We start from the raw sequence: 13,459 nt of genomic DNA on the forward strand, positions 1-13,459 counted from the left end.
TGATACTGGGTGCCTCCTACGGGACGACTTCCTGGCCTGATGCGCCTTTCTGCTCAGTCCCACCCCCCTGTCGGCAGGAAAAGGAGAAGTCAGGGGCTGAGTTCTGCAGCACTCTTGTGAGGGTTGATCAGGGAGTGTGTCTGTTTGTGCGAGCACATGTGTGCATGTGTGTGCGTGCACGCACATGTGTGCACACACACAGATATGTGGCTCTCCAGCTGCCTCTCCATCAGGGTCATCCCCCTCAAGGGCAGAGACCACACCTTTATTTTCTTCCAGTCCCTTCTCAGCTTTCAGTCCACATTGCCCACAGCAAGGCACAGGTGACAGGTGCTAAACACCACAGATGTCCCCCTGCCCTCCCAGCCCCTGTGCAGCAGGGACCAGGCTGCTCCAGGCAACCTCTCCCTTTGACTGCTGCTCAGGTCTCTGTGTCTCAACTGTGTTATTTCTGGCTGGGGCAGCTGCAGGCACTTGGTAATGCGTTCTTTGAAAAGTGATGGAAAGAATCAGGTGTCTGTTCACAGGCTTATAAATCCTTTCAGCTAAAATTCTTTCTCCTGATGTTTTTCTCCATTGGCTGCTGGATTTATTGAAACTGGGGAAAAGGATGTGTTTCTAAGTGAGCAGATGCCCAGATGAATTCATTGCAGGGTGTGGTTGGTAATAATTTAATTAGCCCAGTTTTTTTTTTTTTTTTTGGGAAAAAAGTGTTAATTAGTTCTTGCTTAAAATACATCACTTTGAGGACCTCTTCTTCCCCACTTCTATCCCCTGGGTGAAGCCCCAATTTCCCATTCATGCCCAGCCCATCTCAGCCTGGTCACTACTGTTATTGAAAAAGAAAATGCCAAAACTTATTTTTGGGCAGCCACAGATTATGACACATGTTGATGGATTCCTATAGATTCAGGAGACCCGGGAGAGGGCAGGATTCCACCAGCCGTCACCCACAGTGACCTCTGAAGGATCATGGAACTCTGGCCCCCCAGTCCCAGCTCCAGGAGGCTTTCAGGAAAGGACTCCTGAAAGCCCTGGTTGAGGGTGGCAGGTGTGGCCGGGGCGAGTTGGTGCAAATGGAGAGGAAGGGCTTGCAGCCCTCAGACGGAAGGGAAGAGGTCCCTCCAAGTGAGCCCATCGCCCCGCTTCTTGTCCAGCCACCTGCCGCATGTGAAGATGGTGGCCACCCCGGTGCTGGTGTTGGTGACCTCCACCTTGTCCACCAGCCAGCCTGAGCAGTAGCCGCTGCCGTCGTGCTCCAGGCGTACCTTGCGCAGCTCGCCCAGCTCCAGCGTCTCCAGGAAGAAGCGGTCAGTGCCGCCCCGCTCAAACAGGTTGCGCGTCTTCTGCTTCAGCTCCCGCTTGCCCGTGTCGCCGCTGGACCCAAAGATGGTCACAAAGACGTTGGCGTCAGTGCCCGCCCCCGGCTCATAGCCGGTTGTCACGATGACCTCGTACTTGACCGGCACCAGGCTCTGGACCTTGCTGGCAAAGCTCTCCGTAGTCTTGGTGACCTCGAAGACCTTGAAGTACTTCCTCTTCCTCTTGAGGGGTATCAGGCTGTCGCAGTTGAAGAAATACCTGCGGGTGGGAGCAGGGGAGGTCAGGGAGTACCAGCCAAGGCTCACGCCCTCCCTTCCAGGATCCTGGGCATCCACCAGAGATTCCCTCCCAGACGACAAGATCTTAGGGTGGAAATTGTCCGTGTCAAAATGTAAGGACAGACTTTTCAGATGAATTTTCGTTCATCTGAAAATTGACCGTGACTGACATCACCATCTTTTAAACTGCCTCTTGATTCTCCTTTTCTTTTCCCCCTCACACTCCACATCTGTGCTTAGTCGCTTAGTGGTGGCAGACTCTTTGAGACCTCATGGACTGTAGCCCGCCACGCTCCTCTGTCCTTGGGATTTTTCAGGCAAGAATACTGGAGTGGGTTGCCATTTCCTCCTGCAGGGGATCTTCCTGACCCAGGAATCAAACCTGCATCTCCTGTGTCTCCTGCATTGCAGCTGGATTCTTTACCTGCTGAGCCAATCCACAGCTGATTCACCAGCAATTCCCACTGACTCTATCTTTAAAATACAATCTAATAAGTCCAGAATTGGCACAATCTCACTAACTACCTTGCCACTCCTCTCGTCCAAATCACCACCATCTTCTGTCTGGAATGTGTCAGCCTCCTAACTGGTCTATCTGCTTCTCAATACCTATCTACGGTGAATTCTCTGCACAGCATCCAAGTGATCCTGTGGAGATGTAAGCCCGAGAATCTTATCCTTTTGCTCAGAATTTAAACTGCCCTTTGATTCTCCTTTTCATTTTCATCCTTATTCTCAGAATTTTTGTTTTTCAGTTGCTCAGTCCGACTCTTTGCGACCCTATGGACTGCAGCATGCCAGGATTCCTTCACTATCTCCCGGAGTTTGCTCAAACTCATGTCCAGTGAACGAGTGATGGATTAATACTTATTCCCAGAATAAGTATTAATAAAAGCCACCACCTTACTAAGGCTTGCAAGACCTTACACGATCTGATCCTCGGCCCAGGGTTTACCTCTCTGACCTGTTCCTCCCCTTCTCTAAGCTCACTGCACACCAATCAGGCTGATTCTCTTGCTCCTTCCAAGGGACTGATGAATGCTTTTATCCACTCTTGTCACCTTCAGAGGAGCTATGGGACCAGAACGACAATTCTAGGCTAAATCAAGTGGAAAAGTAACTATGAGATAGAGGTATGCTCACAAATCCCTTGCACTTGGCTGAGTTTAACCATGGGTGTATATGTGTGTTGTGTGTGTGCACACATATGCATGTGTTCATGGATGACACAGTACAAAGGGGTGCAAAGTACTGAAGAAGCTACCACATGCAGAAACAAGTCCAGGGCCAAGAGAAATGGTCTTGGACCAAAAAGTCCCTTCTCTACTCCACCCCCAGCGTTAGCCTCTGGGTAATGACAGTGAGTCCAATAGTTATAGGAAGAAGTCAGAGGCGCGGTGGGAAAACACCGCATGGGGGTAAGGGGGCTGGGGTCTGCCCCAGCCCTGCCACCTCCCAGCTATGTGACCTTGATTTTCCCACTGGCAATGCTAGAGGTTTGGACTGAACAAATGTCCTTGTTTTTCTCCCCCATCCAAATTCCTAACATTTTAACAGTTTTGGAAAGAAGCAATTCTGGCACTGGCTAATGATTTCAGAAACGTAGCCCTGAAAGGGTATGCCCAACGATGAAAAATTAATTTCTAGATTAAAACCTATAACAGTAAAAAGAACTTGGTTTTCTGCATGCTCACTAAATGCCTGGGTTTTGCATTTTTGCATTTCATCAACTCCCCAGGTCATATAGTTCATCTCCTCCAATTTCACAGAAGGGAAACAAAGGCTTGGAGAAGAGAAGTCATTACACAAGGTGACCCAGAGCCGGGGCCCAGAGCCAGCCTGCCCGGCCACTACAGGAACCAGCCGTTTAAAGACACTTGGCAGGAAATCCGAATTCTGTCTGGAGAGCTCTCTTCCTCCAACTTGTCACTTGATAAATCTGGGTTGTTGTTACATACCACACTTTCTTAGAGGGAGATATATTTGCCTTCTTTGCTTAAACATTCACTTAAAATGTATTTCTTTATGCAAATGTCCACTCATATACATAATTCTATATAAATGCACAAATCCTGTGATCATATGTGGTTTTCTAAATGCACTCTTTTCTTTTATGCTTGGCTCTGTCTCCCTTTTCCCCTCCTTTCCCCTCCTGCATCCTGCCTTCACCCCAGATAACTCATGTAACAGTTGTGGATACATCTTGCCAAATTTCCCTCTGTTTTGCCCAACTTTGCATGAACGCACATAGACCCACACACATGTGGGACGTCAGTGTTCCCTTTACAAATGGCATCGTATAATACATGTTTCCCCATATCTTGCTTTTCTCACTCAACAGTGCTTCCTGGGAATGGCTCCAAGTCTTCTGGTACATATTTAATTCGTTGTTTTTAATGGCTGAAAATTAGTCCCTGGTGGAGTTATAAGGAAACGTTTCCTAATAGACATCATTATAAGATCACCAAAATGTGGGACCTCAGGGCTCTGTGGAGTCAAGACTCCAGCTGTGGAAGAACATGCCAGGCTGTGCTCACTTGCAATAGGCTCGTGAGCAAGAATAAAGGCAAAGTAGAGAATAATGAACAAAAGTGAATGTTAGAAATATGATCATACTTGTTGATCATACAAGAAATATGATAGATATGATATAGAAATATGATATCATATGATCATATAGAAATAATATGATCATATAGACATATGATCATACTTGTTGATCATACTTGTTGAATATGATTATACTTGTCTGAACAGTGTGTGTGTGTGAGATATCAGAAAATGGCCAGAGAGAATGGGGTCACCAAATGTTCATGGTGGCCTTCTCTGATGGATAGGACTTTAAGGAATTTTACTTTCTTTTACAAAAGGGATTTTTTTTTCTTTCTTTCATACACATTTTTTTTTTTGCCTTATTTGAATTTTAAAATGATTATGTATTATATGTGATAATGAGATAAAACAACGATTTCGTTTTGGGTTTTTTAAAAAAAGAAACAAAAGCCTCTCTGTGTGTCCTTCCACTGAAGTTCTGAGGATATTAACAACAAAGAGCTGGTCAGAAATGCTGTAAGAGTCAGGACTAGAATCAGTTGGAAGGTGAAAATTTGAGATTTTTATAAGAGATTGAGATAAAATTATTTTGTATTTCATGGAAATCCAGATATTATGGCCCAACATGCTGGTTAGAAAGGAACTGTGGATCCATATACAGTGTTATGTAAGTGGTCTTTACATGATAGGATTTCAATGTGTTCTAGAACGGTGACTTTGGCCACCTGATGCGAAGAGCTGACTCATTGGAAAAGACCCTGATGCTGGGAAAGACTGAGGGCAGGAGGAAAAGGGGACGACAGAGGGTAAGATGGTTGGATGGCATCACTGACACAATGGACATGAGTTTGAGCAAGCTCTGGGAGTTGGTGATGGGCAGGGAAGCCTGGCGTGCTGCAGTCCATGGGGTCGCAAACAGTCGGACATGACTGAGCGACTGAACTGAACTGAACTGAGGACGATGACATGTAAATAGGCTCAGACAGTAAAGAATCTGCCTGCAATGCAGGAGACCCGGGTTCAATCTCCGGTTTGGGAAGATCCCCTGGAGAAGGCAATGGCAACTCGCTCCAGTATTCCTGCCTGGAGAATTCTGTGGACAGAGGAGCCTGGTGGGCTACAGTCCATGAGGTTATGAAGAATTGGACACGACTGAGTGACACACACACAAACAGAATGGTGACATGTAAATAGCCACAGTGACACACACGCCTGCCCCATCCTCACTCTGGATAGAGGTGATATCTGGCAGAGGGGGAGGGAGGTGGTCACCCACCAGAAATCACAGACTTGAGACCAGCACAGTAGGTAGGCTGGAGCATGACTTCTGAGAGCCTCTGTACTCCTGCCATCTTTCCCCTCTCACCAGACTCTAAAGAGCATCCATCTCTCCTCCCAGAGAAGAGCTGGGTGGTGCCCTGAAGCCACGCGGCTGACCAGGTGATGGCTGGAGCATCTGGGGTCTGGACTCCCTATACCCCCTTTGAGAAGATCCCCAGCCTGTGGACATCCCTTCCTCCCCTCCCAGCCCAGCTGACGAAAGGCCCCACTTTTGAGAGTGTAGGAAAAGATGCTTCACTGGGAGTGGTAGATTCTTTCTACTGAACAAGGAATCCTACAACTCAGCTGAGGACTGTGGGTCAGTTCTTCACTCCCCTCCCTCCTGAGACTGGAAGGTGCTGGGTGGCGTTGAGACCTTTGACTCTCTCACAGCTGACACTGTGTATTTAAAGCTAACTTAAGTAGCAACTCTTTTTATTGTATTGTATTGTCTTGTTTATTTTGGGTATTTGTAGAGAAGTATGAGCAGCCATGTTCCTTGCAGTCGGGAGGCAGTACAGGTTGGCTTGCTGGTGGGCTGGAACTCTCCCCAGCCCTGTATCCCAGATCCCAAGTCCTCAACAGGATTGCTTCTCACAGCCATGCCCAGTGACTCCTACAGGGTTTACTGTACCCTAGCTGGTTTTCCCTCAAAGAACAACAATATACCATTGCAGCCTGAGAGGGTGCTGCTATGAACTGAATTCTCTTTCCCCAAATTCTTACCCCAATGTGATGGCATTTGTGCATGGGGCTTTGGGAGGTCATTAGGTTTAAATGAGGTCATGAGGATGGGGACCCATGATGGGATTAGTGCCCTTGTGGGAAGAAGTGTGTGTGTGTGTGTGTGTGTATGAAGTCACTTCAGTCGTGTCTGACTCTTTGCCACCTCACAGACCATAGACTGCTGGGCCCCTCTGACTATGGGATTCTCCAGGCAAGAATACTGGAGCGGGTTGCAAGGCTGTCCTTCAGGGGGTCCTCTCAACCCAGGGATCGAACCCCTGTCTCTTATGTCTCCTGCACTGGCAGGTGTGTTCACTAGGGCCACCTAGTGACGAAAGGAAGAGACACCAGATCTCCCTCTCTGCCGTGTGAACGCACGATGAGCTAGCAAGGGAGGCCTCACGGGAACTCAACTCCGCTGGCACCCTGACCTCTGACCTCCAGACTCCAAGGTGTGAGAAAAGAATGCCCGCTGTCTGAGCCACCCAGTCCATGGATTTGGTCGCGGCAGCCTGAGATAGCTAAGACACAAGTTCATATGTCAGAACCCTTTCCTGCTCCATTCCCAAAGGGTAATCTTGCTCGGAGACGGCCCGTTCCAGGGAGCCGGCGGGTGCAGGTAGAGTGTGGACAGACATTGCCTGAAAGGCTGAGGCCCTGAAGGCTGGAGCCGAAGCTGGGACCCGCCTGGTCAGGCAGGGCCGCTGCTTCTGTCTGCTGTGATTCTTCTGAAAGATGCTGTCAAGAGCAGGGCCAGCCTGGGAGGGGCATGAGGGGGGCCAGAGGGGCAGACAGTGGTTCTGGGGGTGGCCCGGCTATCATAGCCTCTCCTTGGGCTTACCCTCCCTGAGGCACATGCTGCCCTCTCCTTCCCCATCATCCTTTCCTGGTTCCTTTTTAGTGTCTTTTCTGCCTTCTAGAGCTTCAGGGCTCTTTCTGGCTTCCAACACAGTTACCAAGTGGTTTTAATTAGAAAAACTGATGGCTGCGAACTGTTACCCAGGTAACTAAGACCCTTAATCCTCTAGAAATGTCCTCAGAAGGCCCTGGAGGGGGAAATGTAAAGCTCCTTATCTGGGGTCCTCGGGGCGGTGGGCATGGGATTTCTCTGCTGGTCCCCGCTCTGCCCACAGGGATGATGGGCATTCACTCTGACTGTGGAGCAGCAGGCTTCAAAGCTGTATCTCTTTGTCATTACACAGTGATCATGGGGGCAGGGAAGGAAAGCCTCAGCTGTCTGGCACTGCCTGACTGGCTCCTCTTTTCTTCCAAAGAAGCATCACTGGATAAAAAGGCTGGAGCACCCTAGGTCATCGAGTCTAGTCCCCTGCCTCTGGGGTAAGGCTCTGTTCAGAAAACTCAAGAACCAGTACAGCTGCCTCTTTCCTTTCTGACTCAGATGCCTTGAAGGGGACACCTCCCCGCCCGCTGCCGTCTTGCCCATGGTCTGGCTGCAGGCCTCCCCGGGGGAAGAGGGTGGAGACCCAGCACATACACGTTGCCATACTCCATCTCGGTGATGGTGATGGTTTTGACGTGCCAGACCAGCTCTCTTTTGGGGATGAACCGGTCCTCCCTGGCAAGGTGGCCCACGCAGAGGGAGGCAATGTCCCCCAAGTAGACGCTGTCGAACTCAAATGTGTCTGTGGTCCCCCTGCAGGACACAAAGGTACCATCAGTGAGCGCTGCCCATGCCCACTGAAGGAAGTAAGCATTTATCCAGTGCCAACTGTATCCTAAATGCTGGTTTGAGGAACAGGGATAGACCGGCAAGCGAGACCTGATGTCAGGCCTCCACTGCTTGAGGGGTTCAGTCTAGTTTTGGAACAAGACAATTGGAACCATTAAAAAGCCCTTTGGGCTGCCTGTTCCCAAAATCAGTGATTGGTAATAGCGCATGGTGTTGGAGGAGGGTGAGGCCCTGGGCCCTCAGCTCTGGGCTGAGGAGGGAGGTAAGATTCAGGGAGCAGAGGGAAAGGGAAGGGAAGCATCTTCTGATGAGGATTTGATTTGGCAAAGTCACGGGGTTGGAGGTTCGGTCATTTCTGGAGGGAGGGCTGGCTTGGCTGGAGTTTGGGTTCAGGGAGGGAAGGGGCAATGGAAAAGAAGTGGGGTGTGCTGCCTTTTGGGGGGGCAGCTCAGCCCATCTTCATGCAGAGGGGTTGTTGAATAGAGGGTGAAGTGAGGTTATGGGAGGAGGAGGCTCTATTTAAGAGATTCTGGAGGCAGCAGGGAGATGAAGTGGGCATCTGGGCAGTTCAGAGGCAGCTCTGATGTACAGGAAGACGTGAGAATTTCCAGGCGTGGCGGGCAGCAGGGAGTGCTGAGCGGAGGCGCTGTTACACGAGACCTAATTTTGATTTTTCCTATGAAGCATCTTAAAGGCTCTCCCCTCCCTCCCTACTTCTCACTAGAACTGAATTACATGCTGTCTTATTTGCGTTTTTACAGGTGACTGTCTCCCTTTTCAAGTAGGCTGTGAGCTCCTCATTTGCACGGATGTGGAATAACATCTGTGTGATTCCCAGTCCTGCCGCATAGTGGACTTGCTGTAATTAATTCAGTGATTTTTGTTGTAGTTTTGCATTAAGTTTTAAAAAATTGAAATACATTTGACATATACCGTTGTGCAAATTTAAGGTGTACAACATATGAATCTGAAACATTTTTATATTGTACTATGATTGCCATTGTGGCCATAATTAGCACTTCTATCATATTACATAATTATCCTTTTTTTCTAGTCATTGGAACAATTAGATTCTAGTCTCTCTTAAATGACAGTCTTCTCCCTTCCCTTTTCTAAAGCTCCTGTTGTGTCCCTAGAGCTGGAATGGCGTTGACACACAGTAGGTACTCAGTATGTTCTTGCTGGTTAGGCCCATTTGTATATTTATGGCCCCAACTAAAAGGGTTGGCTCTTGGGGTCCCCCTCTTACCCACCCCACTTATCCCCATTCCCCTGTGGGCACCCCCTCTTCCTACTTCCTGAAGGCCCGCTGTCTAGAAGAATTCTCCACGAGAAACTCTTTGGACCGATTCTTCCTGCCTTCCAGGATGAGCCAGACGTTCTCCCTGGTTTCGCCTCTGTTGCCAGTTTCTATGACGATCTCGTAGGCTGCAGTGGAGAAAGTGGGAGACGGTCAGCAGAGGGGAGGCGGCACCCACCACTGGGGCAGAAGCAAACCCACCTCTCCCTTCAGGTCCTACATCTGGTCTGAGACCACAGCCTTAAGTGCGGGGGCTGGGGCTCAGGTTAAAATCCTTACGATCGAAGCACTGTCAACAGAGCCTGCCTTGATTTAGCGGCAAACCACAAGGAGGGGATGAGTTTCCCAAGGGATGCTGGGGCCTGGCTCTCAGGGATGGAGGAGTCTCTGAGATGCAAAGTGAAGATCAGGAGCAAAGAGAAGAGAGGAGAGGCAGGGCCTAGCTACAGAAAGGGGAGGGGAAGATCCAGGCAGGAGAGACTCTAGAAGAGCCTGGAACTTTCTCTGGCAAACAGCCTCTGTATTGTCTCAGCCCTCACTTTGGTGTCTAGCTTAGTGTCACAATCTCCCTCCCCTGAAGTTTCCACAAGCAGGTCAGCACTGTTTCATTTGTTAAGCAGGTGTCTAGTGCCAGGACTGGGCTAAACTCTGGGTGACCCTAGCACTCATCTCTGGCCCCAGAGGGAAACACACTGACTATACAATGGAACAGAATAACCTGCAGCAAAGGGCGCAAGTACCAAGGAGGAGAGTGTGGATCTGGCTCCCGTCACATCTTCAACCTCACCTTCCAGCACCTTCCCCCTCCCTTGCACGCTCTGCTTGGCCTCCATGCTATTCCAGGAGGACAAGGCCTGCTCCTGCCTTAGAGCTCTGTCTGCGGCTCATCCCCTTTCTCTCCCCACCTCCATCCATGTTGACCTGGCTCACTCCTTCCTGTCCTACTCAGATGTCCCCTTCTCAGGGACCACCCTAACCAAATTCCAACCCAATTTCCCCAGGGCTCCAGCCTGCTCTACTGAGCTCTATCATCTTCCCTTACCTAGTACCTTCTAATATGCTGCTGCTGCTACTGCTAAGTCGCTTTAGTCGTGTCCGACTCTGTGTGACCCCATAGACAGCAGCCCACCAGGCTCCCCTGCCCCTGGGATTCTCCAGGCAAGAACACTGGAGTGGGTTGCCATTTCCTTCTCCAATGCATGAAAGTGAAAAGTGAAAGTGAAGTCGCTCAGTCGTGTCCGACTCTTAGCGACCACATGGACTGTAGCCCACCAGGCTCCTCCGTCCATGGGATTTTCCAGGTGAGAGTACTGGAGTGGGGTGCCATCGCCTTCTCCGTCTAATATGCTAAGTGGTTATTACTTTGTTGCTTACTGTATGCCCCCCTCCCACCTGAATGTAGCTCCATGAGGGCAAGGGTCTTTGTTTTGCTCATTATAGACCCCAAGTGACCAGAATGGTGCCTGGCACATAGGCATTCAATAAATAGTTGTTGAGTGAATAATGAATGATTGGGCTCATCGCAGTAAGCTCCATGAAGAAGGCAGTGTGTGAGCTTGGCCTCGAAGAAGATTCATGATTGTGATCAACAGAGAACCGAGGGATGCTCTAGGAGCGGGGGAGGGGAAGGAGCATAAGCAAAGATACTGGAGGGCAGGGGCGGGGCTTGAGATCCAGGAGATCCAAGAGATCCAGCCCCACTCCCCACGGACCAGCTGGGATGGAGCTGGCACACAGGAGGACACAATATTTGTCTTCCTGCAGTTAGTGAGTCACTGAGGATTTGGGATTCCAGATCCAAAGAGATAGTTTGATTTCTGTGCTTTTATCTCGGAAATGTGATAAAGACAATTAGAAGGGATGGCTGTGTCTACAGCTCAAAGTAATGTCAACCCCAGCCTCTCAGTGACCTGTTGCCTTTGTAACTTCTCTCAAGTCATAGATAGAGGGCATCCAGGCAAAGAACCCAGGATAGGGAAGGAGATTCACAGTGAGCACAGCCCTGGAAGAAGAACCTGTCTCTGCAGGCCCAACCGTTCACAGCACCAGGACATGAAATGAATGAGTCATGGCTCGAGGCTCAAAGCCAACACAGGGAGGGTAAGGTATTTCTGCAAACCAGACACCTGTGAATTCAAAGTGGATCCTTCACTGTAGAGGAAATGGACTGCCAGCGCCCAGGGAAGAAAGCAGGGAGCACTAGGAACCTACTTTCTTCCTGCAGTCAGCTCAAGGAGGACATGCATGTGGATCACAACCAGCTCTCTCCTCATGGCCCCAAAGACAAGGCAGAGAAGGAAGGCGTGTAAGTGAGGACATTCAGATGGATTAAAAACAAATGTGGCCAGTTGCATCAACGGTCTTTCAATCAGCCTATTTCCACCTTGGAAAAGTCATTTCATCAATGACTTGATAAAAATTTGGAAGGCATGACTCTCAGCTTTGTTTATAGCCTGCTGGGAGGAAAGGACAGAGGAGGACCAGGGACCTGACAGAATAGGGCAGGTAGGAGCCCAGCCTAGCAGGGATCCACATGAGGCTCACCCCGGAGCCAACACCCCCATGGGAGGAGTCCGGCTGGAGAAAGTGGCTCTGTAGCCACCATGCAAGTCATTGACATGAAGGGGCCACTAACAAAGACACTGTGGGCTTAGTGGGCATGAATGTGGCAGGACAGGAGAGAGCAGAGCCGTCCGCCCTTGACATCTGGCCTGTGCTCTGGGTGTGGTATCTGCAGACAGAGATGAACCAGAAGCCCAGGATGCACCGAGCAGATCCAACCCACCTCACACGAGCAGCTCCTGAACAGATAGGTGTTTGCCTTGAGGCCAGGACAGCAGGGGCACAAGGCACTGAGGAGCACCACCAGAGGACACCTGGGCATCCAGTGGGCACCTGCAGCTTATTGCTCCACGTCACCTCCCCCATCTTATGTTGCCAGGACCCTTTTTGGCTCTGGAAGTTCCTCCCGTGGTTTTGCATGAAAGTCCCAGATCTGGACAATCAGAATTATTCCTTAAGAGATGCTCTCTTCCCTTCCACCAAAGCTGTTCAATTAGAAGGCTACGGGGTTGGGGGTACCAGCCACCATCTTCCCACGATGTAGAGAAAGAAACAGTTGAGAGGAAAAGGGGACAAGGACATACTGAAATCACTGGAGCCTCTGGAGAGAGCCAAGCCCCAGCCAGTTCCACCTGAAACTTCCAAGTTCTGGGCACCGACATGCTCCCTTTTTCCTGGAGCCAGCTTAGGGCTGGGGTTTGGGCATGTACAACCAAGTCCTGACGACTCCTGAAGTTTTCTGTTTGCCTCTGTTGGGACTGCCAATGGGTAGTAGCTTCAAGAATATAATCATAAAGATGAATTTTTAAACAGAGCTGTCTGGTGGAGCAGTGAGTCCTCCAACCTGGGGAGTTGGTCATCAAGCTTGATTGTATCAGAACTGGAAATGTCGCAGATAAGGCTGACTGAGCAGCCTGAAAAGGCTTCAAGTAGGGGTGGATAAGAAGGAAGGGGGCTGTAGAAGGGGGAGGCATTGGTCTTGCTGGAGGATGTCCCAGAGAGGGGGCTTCCCAGGAGGTTCAGGACCTGCCTGCCAATGCAGGAGATGCAGGTTCAATCCCTGCGTCTTCTTGGGAAGATCCCCTGGAGGAGGACATGACAACCCATTCCAGTATTCTTGCCTGGAGAATTCCATGGACAGAAAAGCCTGGTGGGTTACACAGTCCATGGGGCAGCAAAAAGTTGGATACGACTGAAGTGACTTAGCACGCACACAGCATGCCCCAGAGAGATATTTTTTTGTCCTCCTAGGTGTCATGTATGTGTGTGTGTGTGTGTTGCATACATGCATATGCACACATAAGCACATGCTCTTACTGCAGGACTTAACACAGAATCTCTGGGGTGAGACCCAAATAACAGTATTATTTAAAAGTTGCCAGTGGTTTTCTGCTTTGCCTGCACATTGGAATCACCTACAGAGGCTGATGCTTACAGAGGATGGGGAGCAGCTTCTGAAATTGCTAACAAGAACTGGAGGTGAAGGCAGCAAACAGGATGCTAGACAAGGTGCGGTAGTTGATCAATCTGGAGCACCAGCCAGGCCCGAGGATGACACAGCGACCTGAGGAGTCCTCATCTAGGAATCAGGAATCATATGAGTCCTACTGGCTGTGGCTAAGTCTTTGGTGTATTGCTTCACTTTTCTGGTTTATGGTTTTCCATACCTAGGATATAGAGAGGTGAATTTGCCCCTATGCAGGTCAT

General features: G+C 49.7%; 1 protein-coding gene across 2 annotated transcripts in view; it reads right to left on the minus strand.

Moving 5' to 3' along the window:
* Positions 1–684: 684 nt before the first annotated feature.
* The window catches only part of LOXHD1 (lipoxygenase homology domains 1), a 120,878-nt gene continuing 108,103 nt past the window's right edge, over positions 685–13,459 (minus strand). For both annotated transcript variants that reach the window (XM_027526129.1, XM_027526130.1), the window contains 3 exons: positions 9,186–9,318; positions 7,696–7,854; positions 685–1,581 (listed from right to left, as the gene is read on the minus strand). In XM_027526129.1, coding sequence (XP_027381930.1) covers positions 1,101–1,581; positions 7,696–7,854; positions 9,186–9,318 — 773 coding nt within the window. In that variant the 3' untranslated portion in view covers positions 685–1,100. The remainder of the gene's footprint in view (positions 1,582–7,695; positions 7,855–9,185; positions 9,319–13,459) is intronic.

This window comes from Bos indicus x Bos taurus, chromosome 24 (assembly GCF_003369695.1).
Source record: "Bos indicus x Bos taurus breed Angus x Brahman F1 hybrid chromosome 24, Bos_hybrid_MaternalHap_v2.0, whole genome shotgun sequence".
NCBI lineage: Eukaryota > Metazoa > Chordata > Mammalia > Artiodactyla > Bovidae > Bos > Bos indicus x Bos taurus.